This window comes from Coregonus lavaretus (genome assembly GCF_964263955.1).
Source record: "Coregonus lavaretus genome assembly, chromosome: 7".
Lineage (NCBI taxonomy): Eukaryota > Metazoa > Chordata > Actinopteri > Salmoniformes > Salmonidae > Coregonus > Coregonus lavaretus.
The window spans coordinates 16863537-16876860 of NC_139994.1; the positions used below are offsets into that span (position 1 = coordinate 16863537).

A 13324-nucleotide genomic window follows, 5' to 3' on the forward strand; every position below is an offset into this window, starting at 1 on the left:
TGTGTGTGTTAACAAGCGAAGTCGTCTTATTTGAACATGGATTTCTTCATACATTTGCATACACCATACACCCACTATAAAAGTTTTTTATATGGTAGACTCAGATCTGTTTCCTTGTTCAGGGTATGTCATAATGTTACAAAACCAATTGTCACATTTTTAACAAACAGACGGTATTAACCATTTGTCTCTCTGTTAGTCTGTGTGTTAAATCAAATCAAATCAAATCAAATTTTATTGGTCACATGCGCCGAATACAACAGGTGCAGACATTACAGTGAAATGCTTACTTACAGCCCTTAACCAACAGTGCATTTATTTTAAACAAAAAAAAAAGTAAAAATAAAACAACAACAAAAAAAAGTGTTGAGAAAAAAAAGAGCAGAAGTAAAATAAAGTGACAGTAGGGAGGCTATATATACAGGGGGGTACCGTTGCAGAGTCAATGTGCGGAGGCACCGGCTAGTTGAGGTAGTTGAGGTGTAAATATAAAGTCCTATAATATAAGCATTTATAAAACAAGTGTAATGCTTTATAACTTGTTATAATGATGTAGAAGCCTTTATAAAGTCTTAAAAAAAACCTCTTGTCTGTTCCAGTGGTGGGTTGCAGACAGCCGTTGGACCCTGGGCCATGTCGTCAGTATGTGGTCAGGTGGTACTACGACCCGGAAGCCAACGCCTGTGCCCAGTTCTGGTACGGAGGTTGTCAGGGCAACGAAAATCAGTTTGAGTTGGAGGCCAGGTGCAGGAGCACCTGCGTCCGCACGTAATAGACAGTTGTGCTTTGTTTAAAGAGAGAATGGCCGTGTGCAAAGCCTGCACATTTCCCGATGATGCCAGAGGGATGCACTGAGGACATTGTCTCCTATCTATCTATGGCTGCATCCTAATTCTCCCAAGGATGGGGAGTGTGTAAATGCATACTTTGGGATAAGTGTGGAGAATCGGGACACAGCCTCTCTATCAGTTACAGTTTGACCAAAGCTCAGGCGAACGACAGCACTGCTACACTGACGCTCCAGGGACGACCTGTATGCTCTCTTCATTTCTCTACTGTGTTCTTTATGTAGTCTGTGAACCACCCCCTGTACTGTACAAATGTTCAACTTGTTTATATTTTTTAATATTTTCACACAACCTTGTTTTTACTCATTGTGTTGCTTAAAATAATTGTCCATTAAAAGACACCTTAATAACTTCCAAACCAAAAACAGATTCTCACAGGTCAGGAGTCTCATGACATAAAATGATCTATCTATGTTGTGTACTGAACTTAGTCAAGATTTATCTCAGTTTCATCTTTAGCTAACAATCTGAATTTAATATTGCGCTAGACCTCCAGAAATCTGTAGAACACATTAAGTACATACTTCTATTTTAATTTTAACAAAATATCATGTTAACCTTTGTTTTACTGTAATATGTTTTTAAGAAATGAACACTTGACTGTAAAATATCTATATCTTTTACATTGTACAACAAAAGCAAAGAAGGAAATGTGAAACGCAAACAACAGAATGAACTTAGCTGTTTGTTTGAATAAAAATATCCCCAAAATATAGAATGCCCGAATCATAATAAATATCATGTGTACAGACAAAGGACATAAACTGCGGATACGATGACCAGTTGTGGTCGATAGTGCAAACCTACAGTTAAAGGCAACGTCTGGAAGATTCGTTGCTTGTCAATGCAAATTTGATTAATTATATACAATAAATAGCAAATGCCTTATGAGCTTAGTACAATTGTCTCCCACTGTCACAAAAAACTATATTACTCTATTGTACATGTATTTGATGTCTATGTAAACAAACAATGTATAGCTTCAAAATATGTTTAAATCTACCAAGTCGATGAATTTGAGAGTGGTTCCATTTCCCCAGTCTCATTGCAGGCTGTTGTTTCCGGCATTTAAACATGACACAGTAATAAGTGCTTTATTTCAGCGCAGTAGTCGTTCTGTGATATCTCTGTGTTAAGCAGAGACAGGTGTGGTGGGGTTACTCTCAATTTCAGCTGCTGCAGCATCAGGGTTGTACCTGTACTTGTATCCATAGGGCCGTAGATGATAGGTGAGGTATTCCAGGGTGTACATCTCTACAGAGTAGATGTAGTGAAATGATACGGCGTGATCTGAACAACATTCTGGGCCCTGGGGGAAAGAAGAACGATTAAGTATATTAATAGTAGTTTAGGTAGTATATCAAATGCTGTATTAAGCCTGTATAAAACATTATACAAGTGTTTATATGAGGCCCAGCGATAGACTAGAAACCAGGTGGTGTACTTGTACATCAAGCTGCCTCACGCTACAGAAAACAAGATATGGGCTCTTGTCTTATGAGCCTTTCCGGCTCGCACAAGCTTGGCTACTTACTTATAATAAGTACAAAGCCATGAGTAAATATTTACTTTAGCTAGTCATGAGCCATAATCAAAAATCACTGAATGCCAAACTCAAAGCATCTATGACATCTCTCACAATACATTACACATGATTGAGAGAGCATTACACCCACACACAGAGCTGAAAATATAATATAATTGAATCGTATGTATGAGCATACAGTTGAAGTCGGAGGTTTACATACACCTTAGCCAAATACATTTAAACTCAGTTTTTCACAATTCCTGATATTTAATCCTAGTAATAATTCCCTGTCTTAGGTCAGTTAGGATCATCACTTTATTTTAAGAATGTGAAATGTCAGAATAATAGTAGAGAGAATTATTTATTTCAGCTTTTATTTCTTTAATCACATTCCCAGTGGGTCAGAAGTTTACATACACTCAATTAGTATTTGGTAGCATTGCGTTTAAATTGTTTAACTTGGGTCCAACGTTTCGGGTAGCCTTCCACAAGCTTCCCACAATAATTTGGGTGAATTTTGGCCCATTCCTCCTGACAGAGTTGGTGTAACTGAGTCAGGTTTGTAGGCCTCCTTGCTTGCACACGCTTTTTCAGTTCTGTCCACACATTTTCTATAGAATTGAGGTCAGGGCTTTGTGATGGCCACTCCAATACCTTCACTTTGTTGTCCTTAAGCCATTTTGCCACAACTTTGGAAGTATGCTTGGGTCATTGTCCATTTGGAGACCCATTTGCGACCAAGCTTTAACTTCCTGACTGATGTCTTGAGATGTTGCTTCAATATATCCATATCATTTTCCTTCCTCATGATGCCATCTATTTTGTGAAGTGCACCAGTCCCTCCTGCAGCAAAGCACCCCCACAGCATGATGCTGCCACCCCCATGCTTTACGGTTGGGATGGTGTTCTTCGGATTGCAAGTTACCCCCTTTTTCCTCCAAACATAACAATGGTCATTATGGCCAAACAGTTCTATTTTTGTTTCATCAGACCAGAGGACATTTCTCCAAAAAGTACGATCTTTGTCCCCATGTGCAGTTGCAAACCGTAGTCTGGCTTTTTTATGGCGGTTTTTGAGCGGTGGCTTCTTCCTTGCTGAGTGGCCTTTCAGGTTATGTCGATATAGGACTCGTTTTACTGTGGATATAGATACTTTTGTACCTGTTTCCTCCAACATCTTCACAATGTCCTTTGCTGTTGTTCTGGGATTGATTTGCCCTTTTCGTACCAAAGTACGTTCATCTCTAGGAGACAGAACACGTCTCCTTCCTGAGCAGTATGACGGCTGCATGGTCCCATGGTGTTTATACTTGCATACTATTGTTTGTACAGATGAACGTGGTACCTTCAGGCATTTGGAAATTGCTCCCACGGATGAACCAGACTTGTGGAGGTCTACAATTCTTTTTCTGAGGTCTTGGCTGATTTCTTTTGATTTTCCCATGATGTCAAGTAAAGAGGCACTGAATTTGAAGGTAGGCCTTGAAATACATCCACAGCTACACCTCCAATTGACTCAAATTATGTCAATTAGCCTATCAGAAGCTTCTAAAGCCATTACATCATTTTCTGGAATTTTCCAAGCTGTTTAAGGCACAGTCAACTTAGTGTATGTAAACTTCCAACTTCAACTGTACTTGATGTAAGTGACCACTTCATTAGGGTTAGGCTATGCTTACCTCTCTGGGTTTGTAGTGGTCGTATAAGAGATACCAGGGCCGTTTTCTGGGTGGCTCTTTGATGAGGTAGTTGCGTGGTGGGTAGGGATGAAACGTCTGCCTTCCCTTCACATCTCTAGAGTCCCCCGGCTCCACACCCATTGTCTCCATACACTTCCCCAGAGCCATGTCTTCTATGGTGGAGATGTGGGAACATTTCCCAGTGTTGAATCCCTCGATGAATCTTCTGACGGCTTCTTTACTGAGGACATAGCCGGCTCCACCACTCATGTAACCCTGGTGGACGAACGGGCGGAACCTTCGCCCAAAGTATACAGGCTTCTCCGGGTCCTGTTTGGACAATGTGTATCGGAGGTTCTCGATGACCATGAACGTGTCATCATCGGCTTTGAGGACCCAGTCGTACTCGTTGCGGTGGTTTTGGTAGATGTGCTGGAAGGCTCTGATGGTCTTCCAGTAGAGCTGGTCTCTTCCCTCGGTTACGTTGAGCCCCACCGTGGGGAATTCTGTCTCCACTGAGCTCATGTAGAGGATTTTGTTGCATCGTTTGGCCCAGGTGGCCCGGATGTGTTTGGTTCTGGACTCCAGGTTCTTAGGCCCAGTCATGATCCAACATAGTAGTCGTACATTTTGGGACAGGTTGGCTGCAACACTCCTGTCCTCATCTGAAAGAGATCATTTAAAGATAATGAATAAAAAGTGTTGTCATTTAGCACAGGAACTCAATCCTGCACCAACCCCCCCCCCCCCCCCCCCCCCCCTGTATTTTTGTTGGAGCTACTCGTACCTTTGTATTGCCGGGGTGGATTATTCCCCTGTGCCTGTATTTTGTTGGAGCTACCCGTACCTTGTATTGCCGGGGTAGATTGTTCCCCTGTGCCTGTCTTTTGTTGTCGCTATCCAGCGCAACTGTGTATGACGGAATAAACTCTGTATTCGGTGATTTACCCTCCTGCGCCTGACTCCTTCTATCACATTCATCACAAAAACAAAAACGTGCACCCACGTTCTTTTGTGGGGGGGCCAGGACCGAGTTTGGGAAACTCTGATTTAGCAGATGCTATTATCCAAAGTATTTGGTTGTGACATTGAAACATCTGCATGTGGCCTATGCGGGAATCAAACCCCTAACAGTAGTGTTCCCAGCACTGTGCTCTAATCCACTGGCCTCTTGGAACCACAATTCTTTCAGGAATCACAGATGTTTGAAGATTCTCTCTCACACACAAAAAAAAAGCTTTCTACTTAGACTTAGACCTTACATTGTCATAGCAAGTGGAGAAAACCTCAAAACTCATTTGTTTACATTACATTCGTTTTTGATGAATAACATGTTATTACAATATTGGGATTAAGAAAGCCACAAATAAAATGCAGTGAATAGATATTCAGAAGTAAATTACCTGAGTGTATGTGTCTTGGAACCCTTTTGTCATAATGAACTCCACTGGAGTTACCCAGTGAGAAAACAGCTGGTTTTGCAGTGCTGTGGTCTGAGTAAACAAAGTATTGAATAGACAGAAATCCTATACACAGCCCAGACACAAAGGGTACATGTGAAAGAGTGGTCATCATTCCCCTCTTTCAGACCAAACCCTGTGAGTGATACAAAAAGGAATAAGTAAGTTAGGGCAGGTGAACAAACACTTGTTACTTCCACCCTGTCAAAAAATAATTTGCAAATATGCTGTATACAACTGAAGTTGATTGTGCTATCATTTAAAATTAAGGATTGTAATAATGACTATCAATCAAAGTAATTGTTAAAGTTACAATAACATATTTTGGAACATTTTAGTTGTAACCCTCTCACCAGGCTCGAATTTGACTCTCACGATATTACCTTATTTAGAATATCTGAACAGCATGGGATATTAGGTGAGAAGGACATCTCCAATAAGAATCCCTATTGTAAACTTGCTAGGGTGAATGACAAATAGGGTATTAACTTCAGATAGAATGATTATAGACTTGGTTATTATTATAAGGATATGCTTTCCCATGCATTAAATGAAACTGAAACAGTAAATGACTCCACCAATACAACAGACATAAGGTTCAAGATCTATATTAATCAAATGTTCAATGTATCACATCAAAAGAAATAAAAATAATAAACCCCAATGATTTTTCCACAACCCATGTCCAAATTATTTGCAAGCTTGCTTAAACCCTGGGCGCGCGTTGGAGCTCATAAAAAAATGACGACATACATGAAGTCCCGAAGTCCACCCCACATTTGTAGTTACTCACTACTTGTAGATAATGCCTCAGCAAAATATAGTAGTTCCGTGCAGGTGTCCTCACAAGATCCACAGCGAACACAGCTATCAATGCAGCCAGTACTCGGTAACAGCAACAGACATCCGTTGGAAACCCGAACAGGTTCCTAACCTCTAGGATGTCGAATGTCTCCACAATGCGACGGCAGCTTCAGTCTCTACTAGGTCTTTCTTAACGAAACAATAAACACTCTCTTATAGAAATAAAATCAGGATTTCCCTTTAAAAAACTCTGTAGGTATGGTTTTGTTCTCTCTTTATCGTTTCCTTTGGTCGTTTTTTCCTTCACCAACCCCACTAACGTCTCTCCTCCCTTCTTTCAACCTTTCCCCTCTCTTTTCTTTCCCAGCAACCAGTCCACTCTCCCATTGGCCACAACTTAACAAGTTACCTCATTGGTCAAAACTTTAACGAGATACGTGGGAAACTTAAACTTAAAAGTAAACCAACCTATTCACTTGTACATTTTTTTTAAACATTGCTTCAAAAGAAATGCATTAATGACATTACAAATCAGGAGCTATTCGATCACCTTTTAAATCTAATACCAATGAATTATAACAAATAAACTCTATACTTGGTTTTAGCAAGGTATTACACTCTCCCCCCACCAAAATAGGCATGTCCTCATGACTTGTAAACATAAGTGAAATGTAATGACAAGTAAATGTGTCAACTCTTAACTACAACCTACAGCTGAGACAAAACTTGTTAGATAATTGAAAATGAGATACATTTGTGTTTCCCTTATCCAATCCACTTGTACAATGTGGAACAATATCTGACAACTGGGGCTATACTTGGAACTCCAGGTTTATCATAGGTAAGTAATACAGGTGCTTTCTTTACTCTCTGAGATCTTCTTATCCCTGGTCCTTCCATTTCCTCCGAAGTTTCCACTTCTCCCGGAACTTCTCGTTCCTCTTCTGTAATCTCTTCAACTGAGTTAGATGCCTCATTATCATCTGCTTCAACTCCAGTTGCGACCTCAGCTTCTTGACTGGACTCTTTTACTTCCAGAACTTGGTCTGCTCTTTCAGGTTCCCCTGTCATTTGATTCCAAACTATGTCTAAGTCCAAGCTAAATGGTTCTGACCTCTCTTCCACTTCTCGGCTTATACAGTTTGTATTTGGCACTTCATACCATACTCCGATGTCCTCATCTTCTGAGTCAAAATCCTTCTCATCTTCTGGATTCTCAACCTCTTCAACTTTCTCATCATTCCGAGGAGTACAGTTTCCAGGCAACTTTTCATGTCCCTTTCTCTTCCTCCTTCTTTGCAGGGTCCTTCTACCAGGTGTTGGTTCTATGTTAACCACAGGTTCTATGCGCACTTTCTGCCCCAGTGGTAGCAGGTGATTTCGATGAAGAATCTTAATGGGTCCATCTCCAATTTCAGGCTTCAAACGAAACACAGGTAAGTTTGACATCTGACTTTCCACCACATATGGCGTAGAGGCCAAGCGATCTGCCAGCTTATGTTTTCCTTGCAGTCCTAGATTCCGTATGAGGACTCTGTCTCCAGGCATAAGTTGCGTGTAGCGGATCTTCTTATCATATCGCTGTTTGTTTTCTTGGTTTTGCTTTCCAGCAGTGCTCTCAGCAAGTTTGTAAGTAGCTTGTAACTGTTTCTTCATATCAGATACATACTTGAGGTAAGTTCTCTCTGAAGAGCTATCACTCGAGACTCCAAAACAAATATCAACAGGCAATCTAGCTTCACGTCCAAACATCAAAAAATATGGCGAATAGCCAGTCGCTTCATTCCGACTACAGTTATACGAGTGCACTAGATGCCCAACATACTGACTCCATTTGTTCTTTCGTGTAGGATCAAGAGTTCCAAGCATGTTCAACAAGGTTCGGTTGAATCTCTCGGGTTGCGGATCTCCCTGAGGATGATATGGTGTTGTCCTTGACTTCTCCACTCCAAGCATATTCAGTAGCTCATGGATGAGTCGACTTTCAAAATCTCTACCTTGATCACTATGCATCCTCTTGGGCAGACCATAATGGATGAAGTACCTCTCCCACAATACCTTGGCGACCGTGGATGCTTTCTGATCCTTCGTAGGAAAAGCTTGAGCGTATCTTGTGTAATGATCCGTAATGACAAGAACATTCGCTGTGTTACTGGAGTCAGGCTCAATGGACAGGAAATCCATACACACAAGGTCCATAGGTCCATCACTTTGCATATGACCAAGCGGAGTAACTATCTTTGGAAGTGTTTTCCTCTGTACACAGCGAGCACAGGACTTACAGTACTCCTCTACTTCCATCTTCATGCGTGGCCAGTAGAACCGGTCTCTGACAAGTCCATTTGTCTTGTCAAATCCTAAATGACCTGAGTCATCGTGCAGTGACGTGAGAACCATAGTTCTGAACTTCTCTGGAAGAAGTAACTGAGCACGACGAGTCTTGTTTGGCGGATGTGTGATCCTGTACATAACTCCATCTTCCATCTTTAGCTTATCCCACTCTCTCAGGAGCAAAGAGATGAGTGGATGTTTTGTCTTGGTCACCCTGGTGATATCATGTTTATTAAGAGAAACCCACATCTCTCCTAAGCAAGGATCTTCTTATTGCGATGCAGAAAGTTCCATAGTGCTCAATCTGGGCATGTTAGACGTCAGCATGCTCAGGTTACAGTATGCTTGAGGCACAGCATGCATAGAGGCTCCCAACTGATCAATCACTCTACTATGAGATGATCCAGGAGTTATTCTAACAACATTAGACATCTGGCACATGGATCTAACACCGGATGCAGGAATGTCTCTCCAATCTTGTTCCACTGCATATTGCTGATGAGGGCGGCGAGATAAAGCATCAGCATCTATGTTCTGCCTGCCTGGCCTGTACTTGAGACTAAAGTCATAGGTAGACAACGCAGCCAGCCAACGATGACCAGTGGCATCCAGTTTTGCGGACGTGAGGACATATGTCAATGGGTTGTTGTCTGTTCTAACCTCGAACTTGACCCCATACAGGTAATCATGTAGTTTATCAACCACGGCCCACTTCAACGCAAGAAACTCTAACTTGTGAGCTGGGTAGTTGCGTTCAGAAGTGGTCAGGCTTCGACTCACAAATGCCACAGGACGCAGACCCTCACCTTGATCTTGGTACAGTACTCCACCTAACCCTTCGCGGCTAGCATCTACATGTAGAACGTATGGCAACTGAGGATCAGCAAAAGCCAACACAGGAGCTTTTGTGAGGCTTTCCTTCAATGTCTCGATTGCCAATTCACACTTTTCATTCCACCTTGATCCAAATGGTTCTGAGTTGTTGAGGTAGGCTTTCACCTCTTCCTTGGACTTTCTCCCTTTCTTGCCTGTGGGAAGATATCCACATAAGAGCTGATTCAGGGGGTAACTCACTTTAGAGTAGTCTTTCACAAATCTCCTGTAATATCCACAGAATCCTAGGAAAGAACGCAGAGCAGTCACAGTTTCAGGCCTTGGCCACGTGGTGACAGCTTCAATTTTTTGATGGGTCTGTGGCCACTCCATTCTGGGATATGATATGTCCAACATAGTTGACAGATGTGCGGCAAAACTAACACTTGTCAAGGGACAGTTTTAGGCCTTCACTTTTCAAGCGGTCCAACACCTTGAGCAACCTCTGCTCGTGTTCTTCCAGCGTCCTTCCAAACACGATTAAGTCGTCAAGGTAAACAAGAACTTCGAGTAGATTCATGTCTCCAACTGTCTGTTCCATGACACGTTGAAATGTTGCAGGTGCTCCGGACACACCCTGTGGCATCCTCTCAAATTGGTAAAATCCAACTGGACAGATAAATGCAGTCTTCTCTTTATCTGTGTCACCCATTGGGATTTGATAGTATCCGCGCCTCCTTGATAGCAGGATGAACTTGTAGTGTGCTAAGGAAACCTTCACCTTCATTTTCTCTGTTGATCAGGCGTGTGTTGACTTTCCTCAAGTTCTCTTCACCTTCACAGTTTCTCTTGAAATGGCCATCTTCTCCACATCTATAACATAACACTCCAGGGTTTCTGTCGGCCTGTGTCTGTTCTTGTGATGGATTTACCCTTTTCTTTTTGCTTTTAAGCAGACATGAGACGTGTCATTTCAATTTTCAAACCTTTTAGCTCTTTTCTCAGCACTTCTATCTCAGTATTAGCTTCTTCTCAAACTGTAGCAACAGGAGCAATAGCTGATGACTTCACAACACTCTTCGTTGTGTTCCTGTCTTGAATCATGTCCTCCTCCTCCCTTACTTCCTGCAGCAGCTCAGTAAAGGTTGGTGGATCACGCAGCTTATAGGTCATGCGAATACGAAGCGCAACCATGTCATGTGAGGATGCACCTCTCACTACTTGGCCAATGCGTGTGCGATTCATCTCTGACAGCTCAATGCCTCCTTTTCGATATACATTGTGCAGCAATTTGTCAAGTCTCAACAGGTAAGCTGAAAGCTTCTCTCCTTCACTCTGGAAACCTTACCATGAGATCAGGTGCACTTTCGGTGGTACCGAATGCGGTTTCTAGAGCCTTCATGTATTTGATCGCTGTAGCATGGGGGTTTCCGGTCCTAAAGAACCTCACAATGTCAGCAGCAGGCCCTTTAAGACTTTCTATTATTCTCTGTTTTTTCACATTGTCGGTGCACTGCCATTCCTCTAGAAAATGGGTGGTTTGCTCAGCCCATGCGTCATACTCTTCCTCTCCACTAGGAGTGGGCTTCACACCTGAGAACATACGTAGCTTATGGTAACTCTGAGTCTCAGATGGCACATTGTTGCATTTTTCTACCAGTGAACTTATGGCAGTAACCAGTTCAGCGTTGAGGTCAGCACCAGAGGGACTTACCAGGCCTTTAACATCAGCCACAGTCTTCCCTTCATATCTCAGAAAGGATAATAGCTTTGCCTGGAAATCTTCACCCTCTTTCTCAACTGGAGATGTGACTTGTGAAACTACATGTACAGGCCAGGGACCCAACTCTCGCACAGCACTTGGCACAGCTATTTCGTTAAGGTTGTTTGATATCTCTACCAAAACATACTGCTTTTTACCAGCTGAATAAGAACAACGACCACGCAGTCTAATTTTACCAAAAGCCTTAACATAAGTCAGCGTTTCCAGCAGAACCTCATCAGACACATCATCTGTAACACTGCTAAGGACAACTGCACTATTAGTAGCTAGCTGTTTCTCTCTACACCAGGTAACAATCTCTTCAACATGCATGTTGTAGGTTTATGCCTATACAGCAATGTCAGAAGAAAATCCAAAATTTCAATTCAAAATTGTCAAATGGGGAGTCAAAAATATCCCATCAACAATAACCAAGATCCCGGACGAGCCCCCAAAAATGTAACCCTCTCACCAGGCTCGAATTTGACTCTCACGATATTACCTTATTTAGAATATCTGAACAGCATGGGATATTAGGTGAGAAGGACATCTCCAATAAGAATCCCTATTGTAAACTTGCTAGGGTGAATGACAAATAGGGTATTAACTTCAGATAGAATGATTATAGACTTGGTTATTATTATAAGGATATGCTTTCCCATGCATTAAATGAAACTGAAACAGTAAATGACTCCACCAATACAACAGACATAAGGTTCAAGATCTATATTAATCAAATGTTCAATGTATCACATCAAAAGAAATAAAAATAATAAACCCCAATGATTTTTCCACAACCCATGTCCAAATTATTTGCAAGCTTGCTTAAACCCTGGGCGCGCGTTGGAGCTCATAAAAAAATGACGACATACATGAAGTCCCGAAGTCCACCCCACATTTGTAGTTACTCACTACTTGTAGATAATGCCTCAGCAAAATATAGTAGTTCCGTGCAGGTGTCCTCACAAGATCCACAGCGAACACAGCTATCAATGCAGCCAGTACTCGGTAGCAGCAACAGACATCCGTTGGAAACCCGAACAGGCTAACCTCTAGGATGTCGAATGTCTCCACAATGCGACGGCAGCTTCAGTCTCTACTAGGTCTTTCTTAACGAAATAATAAACACTCTCTTATAGAAATAAAATCAGGATTTCCTTTAAAAAAAACTCTGTAGGTATGGTTTTGTTCTCTCTTTATCGTTTCCTTTGGTCGTTTTTTCCTTCACCAACCCCACTAACGTCTCTCCTCCCTTCTTTCAACCTTTCCCCTCTCTTTTCTTTCCCAGCAACCAGTCCACTCTCCCATTTTAGTCATTTAGCAGACGCTCTTATCCGGAGCGACTTACAGTTAGTGAATACATGTTTTTTTGTTGTTGTTTTTTTTTATACTGGCCCCCCGTGGGAATCGAACCCACAACCCTGGCGTTGCAAACGCCATGCTCTATCAACTGAGCTACATCCCTGCCGGCCATTCCCTCCCCTACCCTGGACGACGCTGGGCCAATTGTGCGCCGCCCATGAGTCTCCCGGTCGCGGCCGGCTGCGACAGAGCCTGGATTCGAACCTGGATCTCTGGTGGCACAGTTAGCACTGCGATGCAGTGCCTTAGACCACTGCGCACTCAGGCCACAACTTAACAAGTTACCTCATTGGTCAAAACTTTAACGAGATACGTGGGAAACTTAAACTTAAAAGTAAACCAACCTATTCACTTGTACATTTTTTAAAAACATTGCTTCAAAAGAAATGCATTAATGACATTACAAATCAGGAGCTATTCGATCACCTTTTAAATCTAATACCAATGAATTATAACAAATAACTCTATACTTGGTTTTAGCAAGGTATTACATAGTTTTACAGTATCTTAAAATATTTTGATATTATCGTTGGTAATTTTTACTGGGAAAAATGGGCTTACCTGTTCACACAAAAATGTTTTACAAGATTGGTACTATTCTCCTCTGATTGTGGATAAAGCCAAAGAGTAGAAGTATAGAGTGACTAGAATAGGAGCACATAGCGGTGTTAGTGAGTTTTATAGGCAGGTGAACTCATGGCTTATCAGGAACCTCCTATATATGCATGCAGGGGATG

The 13324-nt window shown here is 41.9% G+C and overlaps 1 protein-coding gene and 1 pseudogene across 3 annotated transcripts in view; one reads left to right on the top strand and one right to left on the bottom strand.

Moving 5' to 3' along the window:
* LOC311131903 overlaps positions 1-772 on the top strand; it is a 32278-nt pseudogene extending 31506 nt beyond the window's left edge. The window contains exon 24 of the transcript in view: positions 600-772. The product of the transcript in view is annotated as an uncharacterized misc_RNA (transcript). The remainder of the gene's footprint in view (positions 1-599) is intronic.
* Positions 69-13310, bottom strand: LOC311132781 (glycoprotein-N-acetylgalactosamine 3-beta-galactosyltransferase 1-like). 2 transcript variants are annotated; one of them, XM_084166102.1, is made up of 4 exons: positions 13149-13310; positions 5459-5651; positions 4056-4720; positions 219-2157 (listed from the first exon to the last, which is right to left on the bottom strand). In XM_084166102.1, exons 2-4 carry the CDS (start codon positions 5628-5630, stop codon positions 1981-1983), a joined length of 1014 nt encoding a protein of 337 aa, XP_084022228.1. In that variant the 5' UTR covers positions 5631-5651; positions 13149-13310; the 3' UTR covers positions 219-1980. The 2 variants fall into 2 exon arrangements, with proteins under 2 accessions (XP_084022229.1, XP_084022228.1); XM_084166103.1 differs by lacking the exon at positions 5459-5651 and having other exon boundaries at positions 69-2157; positions 13149-13238.
* Positions 13311-13324: the final 14 nt, after the last annotated feature.